A 7,213-nucleotide genomic window follows, 5' to 3' on the forward strand; every position below is an offset into this window, starting at 1 on the left:
CATGACCCTGTGGATCAGGATGCTGTGAGCCACGTACGGGAACATCGGGTCTCTCGGCTTTAGCTCGGCAACAATGCTGGAGTGAAATGACAGACAAACAAAACGCGTCAAAGCTGATGGTGAGATATTGTGCAGCTTAGCCACCAGACGGCATGACTTCTAAGCATTTACCTCTGTGTCAGCGTCAGCATCATCACACCGATGTACGGCCGCTTAGTCCCTGGGTCACCGAACCACCAACCTTGGAAAATGTGAAGAAAACAGAGACGACAGCAAAATGATCTGGCTTTATGCTAAAGCAGAGAATTTCAAGCTCAACATGCCACATGAAATGAAATGAAATAAATTAAAATAAAGTAATTTCAATGTAATTTAATCTAATAAAAGACAAGTTAACAAGTTAATACATTAAAAACATTTAAATACATTTAATTAAAGTTATAAATATAAAAAATAAATAAAAATAAAACAATGACATTACATTTTCTCCTTTGGATTTAGACCCAAAACACACACCGTATTTACAGGCACACACTACTAGACCGTCATGGAGCAGATATGTTTATGTTGTAGAGCAGGGCATGGATCAATGGTATTATACTGACCACCATTAACTGAGCAACTCACAAACGCTACTTAAGAACCGGTTCCCATCAGGGCTGCGTTCTCTCTCCTCTGCTCTTCTCCTTATACACCAACGCCTGCAGTCATCTGTCGGTCCAGCTCCTGAAGATCGCGGAAGACACCACCCTCATTGGACTCATCTCTGATGGGGACGAGTCCGCCTACAGGCGGGAGATTGGCCGTCTGGTGAATTGGTGCAGGCAGAACAATCTGGAGATTAATGCTCTGAACAGAGGAGATGGTTGTGGATTTCTGATTCAACGAAGCCCCGCCCGCTATCATTCTGTGTGAGTACCCAGCTGACACCGTGGAGTCCTTTCGATTCCTGGGATCCATCATCTCCCAGGACCCGGAGCTCAACATCAGCTCCCACTTGCTGAAGAAGTTCAACCTGCCAAAGACAATGATGGTGCACTTCTACTCTTCCATCATTGAGTCCATCCTCACCTCCTCCATCACAATCTAGTTTGCACACAAGTGAAATATGAATAAGTAACACACTTACAGTAATATATTAAAGAGGCATGTACTGGACTGTTACACAATTCAATGTATTTACCTCAGACTGATAACTGTTAAATGGAGAGAACATTCAGACCACTCAAGGTTTAAACAATAAGTTTATAATTGTGGAGTAAACACATTTGTTAAGAACAAGTACTACAACATACAAGTACGAGGAAAATAAAATAAAAGGCTTGATAGAAATTGCTGGTAATAGTTTTCTTTTTAAGAAAATAGAAATTGCGTGACTTTAGCTTACAATACATTGCTGTCAGCAGCCCCAGACTCAGTGGTGACCTGCTGGAAAAAGGAATCCTTTGCACCAAAACCCAAGACACTGCTGGGGCGTTTGTACGGTGGAATGCTGCAGATATCACATGAGGTGCACAAGCGGCAGCCAAACTAAGGTCAGATTCATACAGATACATAAATAAGGGGCGGGGCCTAAGAGAGGGACTGAGAACGTTGGGGAGAAACTGTAGTGTCCAGTCTGGTCCAGCAGTGAGCAGGCTGAGCATCGACTCAGTTAACATGGTCCAGAGCAGCAGCAGCAGCAGCAGCTCCTCTCCCAGCAGGAGGTACTGCCGACCCTGCAGGGGGGCGTTGACCGTCGCGGGTGAGGTGCGGCAAGGTGAAGAGGGAGCTGCTCTCTGACGTGCTGCCCAGCAGACGACTCGCCCAATCTGAAAGAGATGAAAACACAGATCATCACTGTGCTTCTTCAGAGCTTTGCTGAAACATGTAAAGCGTTGTCAGGACGATGGGTTACTTCACCTGTGGGCAGTAGAAGCATGGTCCGATGGGAGACTGCAGCCGGTGCCGCTGACTTCAAAATCTTCTTCTGCTCTTGTTGGTCGTTGAGCAATGCTCCCTGGGGAAAACATCAAACACAGAGGCTCAAACCCTGCATGTGTAGATGTAAAGCCTGATGTGGGAACAATGTCTGGCTGTTGATGACTCACCTGTCCAAGAATTTCAGACAGTTTTCTTTTGCGCTGTAGGTTCTGAGCTGCCAAGGTCCTGAGTGACGCTTCTTTGTTTAACTGCGAGACCCTGCAACACAGTAACAGTGACGTAGCAACATAAATTAGATCTGCCGCAGGAAATGCAGTAAACTTTGTTGACACCTACTTTACCTCTTAGCGATCATTGCGGCTGGAACGGGAGCATTCATCGACTCGGGCGGCGCTTTGCCGGTGATGCTGCACGACTGCTTTGTCCGCTGAATGGCAAGCTGGGATAGGAGCTGTGCATCTCCTGTGTGCTGTGAGCAGAAGAGCTTTCAATAGATGTGAGTGATCCACACGACATGGGCTCCTCCGGTGTCAGGCTGCGCAGCTGGAAGTCATCGTCCATGGGGATGTAGGGAGCCAACATGTCCAGGTCCAAGCCTTCCATTGCCTTTAAGACACAGACAAAGATACAATGAGTGAATGAGGAAACCTTCCCTACATTAGATCAAGGATGTCCTCAGTACAGTCGTCTTAACCCTAACATACCTGTGTGGTGACTGGCGTCGTGGGTTGTGTATCAATGGCAAACAGCTTCTCAACCAAGTCTAGTTTGAAATCTGAGCATGGGGAAGCAGAGGTTCTGTCGGCCTACAGGGCAGAGATGCACACGTTAACAAATTAACACGTTAACAAATCTGTAAACAATCTAAACAAATCTGTAAACATGCTAACCTGTTGGCTGGAGAGCCCATCATGACCCTGTGGATCAGGCTGCTGTTAGCCACGTCCGGGAACATCGGGTCTCTTGGCTTTGCTCAGCAACAATGCTACAGATACAGACACACAAAGCGCGTCAAAGCTGATGGTGAGATATTGTGCAGCTTAGCCACCAGACGGCATGACTTCTAAGCATTTACCTCTGTGTCAGCGTCAGCATCATCACACCGACGTACGGCCGCTTGGTCCCTGGGTCACAGAACCACCAACCCTGGAAAATGTGAAGAAAACAGACAGATGTCAGCTAAATGATCTGGCTTTATGCTAAAGCAGAGAATTTCAAGCTCAACATGCCACATGAAATGAAATTAATTAAATGAAAATAAAGTAATTTAAATGTAATTGAATCTAATAAAAGACATTTAAGTTAACACAACTTAATACAATAAAAAACAAAATACATTAAATACATTTAGATACATATAATTAAAGTTATACATATATTAATAAAACAAAATGAAAAATAAAACAATGAAATAAATCGTTTGGATTCGGCTCCGTCATGGAGCAGATATGTTTATGTTGTAGAGCAGGGGGATTCAACTACAATTTAAAGAGCGCCAGTAGAAAAAATTTCTCGGAGCAAAGGTCTGGAAGATCATAATGTGTAACTATGTAGTGTGATATTAAAGTAGCCCGTTGTATCAACATCTGCTTGTAATCAATACCTGATTGTCAAATTAAATGCATTTAGTACGATTCAAAGTAGTCAAAGTAGTTAAAGTAGGGCAAATAAAATGCCCAACTTATATAAAATAAAGGAAGCAAATGCTTGAATCTCCCATTTTCTGTTTCACATCTTGACTCAACTGATTTCACAGATAATAAATCTCAACACAAAACGAGGAAAGAATAATACCAGCAGCTCTGAGGGAACATTGAATGTGCGGATCCCGGTGGACTCTGCTCATATTGGGATCTAAGACCACTTGTTTTCTACGATCTCACTTCAGATTTTAGCGGCTATATTTGTTCAAAACCCTAATTTTTGTCTCATAATGCTGTTTCACATTGGCACTTTTAATACGGAACACCGATTCTGAACAAGTATGTCGCGACACAATTTTGGAGAGCACCATTTTGTCTCCCTTTCTCCGCCTTACTCCTATTTCTCAACTTTCTCCGGCTCAGTCGTCTGTATATATCTCTTAGTTTTAACACACGTCAGCAAAATGTTACGACTTTATGCTAAAGCAGAGAATTACAAGCTAAAGCACAACAACATTTTCACTTACCTGTGTCGCTCTTTCTTTTTCCGCTTCCGTCTTCAACTTGGCTCTGACTCAGCAATCACCTGTCTGCGTGGAGCGTCACACTTTTTACCGCCAAAAGGCACACACCTGATTGGCTTGAGTAGTATCACGTGGGATGGCTTAACTCGCATGCAATTGGTCTCTGAGTTTTTCCTCGCTAAACCATTAACGTAGACGTCACCTGTCTGCGTGGAGCGTCACAATTTTTCCCGCCAAAAGGCACAAACCTGATTGGCTTGAGGAGTATCATGTGGAATGGCTTAACTCGCGTGCAATTGGTCTCTGAGTTTTCCGTCGCTAAGCAATTACCGTAAAAACTGTAAAAGCGGCGCCGGTCATAATAGAAGAGCCCCGTCTTTTAAACCATAGCCTTGATTAGATTCAGGAAGCTTGTTACGCTGAATGTAACAACAGTGATTTGTTAAATGAAATATAAATGATGCCTCATTTACATAGAATAAGATACATAGAATAACTCTGCAATCAAAAGGAAACACGGTGAGTTTCAGTCAAAACAAGAGACAAGTCAATACTTGCGCGCACGTGATTTTTTTTACCCCAATAAAACACATGACAAATACTGGCAATTTAACAACTTAAATGTGTATTTTTGACGTATTTTTGACAACATATGAGTCATAACAAATTACATTACTTTATTTTTACACAATGTAACCTAAATAGTTTAATTGCTACCATTAAGGGACAAAGATGTCCTCTTCAAAAACTATAATAATAATATTTTTAATATATTGCAGCACAGACCCCTGTATGTATTAACATTACCCTAAAACAGGGGTGCCCAATACGTCGATCGTGATCGACCGGTCGAATTTAGAATTTAAATTTTTGTTTTTAGAATTTAGAACTTAACTCAAACCATTTTGGGGTCAATTTGACCCCAGAGGACAATAGGTGTTATTATTTGCTCTCATTCAAAAAATTTAAAAAGGCCCCCTCACTAAACTTTGACATATTCCACTCCGGTTCATGTGAAATAGTCAAGATCATATCAAATATTTCCCATTTTTTTCTCCCATTTTTAAACTCAAAAATAGGGTATATCGAATGTAAACAAGGCCTTTTGGGCCTAAATTCCAAAATAAATTGGAAGACTAAAGCTGTGACAAAAAAATAATTGAAAATTTACACTTTATGGTTTAGATAACAGTCAAACAATTTGGGGTCAATTTGACCCCAGAGGGCCTTAGGTGTGTGTAACACGGGAGGATATTACGAGGGTTAAACTTAGTTTTCACTGTTTCTCGTGCATGGAGGCACTTAAAGAAGCCCTCGATATCCTTGGCAGTCGAAATATTATAGCCTGGGGCAAAACCGAAGTGTTCTGGACGTACGAACACCGATAAAAAAAGAAATTCAAATTTATCAGAGGCCGAGACTTTAGCACCATTATTGATGGGTAATATTTGTCTGCATTAATTAATATCAACGTGTATAGAAGTCCCTATATGCCTATTCTTTGCTATTATTATCCTCCTGCTGATGAATTTTTGAACACGATATAAGGAAGCAATGTAACACGCTCATGGCGACAGCAGTGCATATATCAAGTTACCCCTCCCATTTCTGGTAGAATACAGGGATTTCTTAATCCCGTGCGAGTTGGTCATTTATATTGCAGTCAGACCTTTACCTGAGGTAAAATTATTTTACCCCACGTCAAACTAATCCCATCCGAATATGGCTTTATTTGTGTACATATGCATATTTAAGTGGGGGAACGCTATTCTTATGACATCACAAAGAATACTATAATCCCCATTTCACCACTGCTGATGTCTTGTGTACTTTACCTGAAGGCCTAGATTGGTCTTTTTAAACCACCAAGTTATTAATTAAATCATCAGAGCAAGTTGGAATGTTGAATAAAGTAACATTTTAAAAATATGAAAATGACTTTTTTGTCAATGATTTTATTTTCTAAATTTGTTACATTCTTCAAGGTATTAACATTAAAGATTCCATAAAAACTCCATCCAGGAGGTTTCTATAGGTAAAGGTAAGCACTGTGGCAGTAATAATACAATATTTAGAAAATGTACTCTTGATACTGAAGTACTTTTAAAAACAAGTACTTCGGTACTTTTACTTAAGTAAACATTTGACTGTAGTACTTTTACTTGTATTGGAGTCAAATTTAACAAGCGGTATCTGTACTTTTACTTAAGTAATGAAGCTGTGTACTCTGTCCACCTCTGGGCACAGGGGACTGGATACATGCGAGGTGGCACATAACTTATCAGTGAAATCTAGAAACTGTGTCAGATATTATATCAAAAAGTGCACAGAGAAACTGCTGCTGCTGCAGTCACACAAACCAGGTGCTTTGGCTTCAAAATGTAGAATTCACAGAACAGCAAGTTGCAACACCTGAGGTGTTTAAAAAAAAGCACAGCACACAAATAGTGGCTCAGTACAGCGTGATTCAGCTGAAGACTAAAGGGAAAACACACCAAATGTTCCTTTACAGTGAGAATCGCCAGGTTTGATTTGTGAAGCTGAACAGCAGTCACAAAGTGAGGATGAGGAGTCGTGGAGCTGCTGCACAGTGAAGAACAGAGCAGCCATGTCTATACACACTCTCTCTCGCCATACACACTCTGTCACTGGCAGTTTGACCTGATACATCCTTATATCTTGAACAGTATTTTCAGACATGGGTGGTTTTGCAAAGAGTTGTGAGCCTCTACTATGATGATAACATGCATCTTCTAGCACCTGCCACACCTGCATCCTGTCCTGAGTGACTGACTTGAAGTGACTTTACTGCTCCAGTGCCTGTAGTCATTCAACTCCACCTTGGTAATCTCACTGGACACTTCACTCCTTCACTTACCAAACAGATGCCAGCTCATCCTGATGCCATATCCAAAGAATTCAGGCCTTCTGTCGGACTCAAAGCCTAAATTAGCAGCATCACAGCCTCACAGCTGCTCCAAAGGCCGAGCAGCGAGTGGCAAGAGACCAGCAAGTAGGAGAACCACATGGAGGCACACAGGTCGTTGAAGAAGCGTCCCATCACGTACATGACCCGCCAGGGGTTGGGGGGGGGTCGACAGGGAGCGACCAGTGGGCACAGAC

The 7,213-nt window shown here is 41.9% G+C and overlaps 1 protein-coding gene across 1 annotated transcript; it reads right to left on the reverse strand.

Moving 5' to 3' along the window:
• Positions 1-1,610: 1,610 nt before the first annotated feature.
• On the reverse strand, positions 1,611-4,159 carry LOC143001559 (hypoxia-inducible factor 1-alpha-like). Its single transcript, XM_076151205.1, has 8 exons — positions 4,094-4,159; positions 2,999-3,069; positions 2,814-2,908; positions 2,628-2,729; positions 2,265-2,529; positions 2,091-2,181; positions 1,903-1,999; positions 1,611-1,811 (listed from the first exon to the last, which is right to left on the reverse strand). Exons 5-8 carry the CDS (start codon positions 2,300-2,302, stop codon positions 1,651-1,653), a joined length of 387 nt encoding a protein of 128 aa, XP_076007320.1. The 5' UTR covers positions 2,303-2,529; positions 2,628-2,729; positions 2,814-2,908; positions 2,999-3,069; positions 4,094-4,159; the 3' UTR covers positions 1,611-1,650.
• Positions 4,160-7,213: the final 3,054 nt, after the last annotated feature.

This window comes from Genypterus blacodes, unplaced genomic scaffold (genome assembly GCF_046128005.1).
Source record: "Genypterus blacodes isolate CSIRO-AG114 ecotype Tasmania unplaced genomic scaffold, CSIRO-AGI_Gbla_v1 ptg000054l_1, whole genome shotgun sequence".
NCBI lineage: Eukaryota > Metazoa > Chordata > Actinopteri > Ophidiiformes > Ophidiidae > Genypterus > Genypterus blacodes.

Excerpts from the sequence above, each read along its gene's own strand:
- LOC143001559 (XM_076151205.1), bottom strand. The coding sequence starts at position 2,302 with ATGAATGCTCCCGTTCCAGCCGCAATGATCGCTAAGAG. Across the intron at positions 2,182-2,264 it reads GCCGCAATGATCGCTAAGAG|GGTCTCGCAGTTAAACAAAG; the intron begins GTAAAGTAGGTG and ends ACTGTGTTGCAG. Across the intron at positions 1,812-1,902 it reads CATGCTTCTACTGCCCACAG|ATTGGGCGAGTCGTCTGCTG; the intron begins GTGAAGTAACCC and ends CATCTCTTTCAG.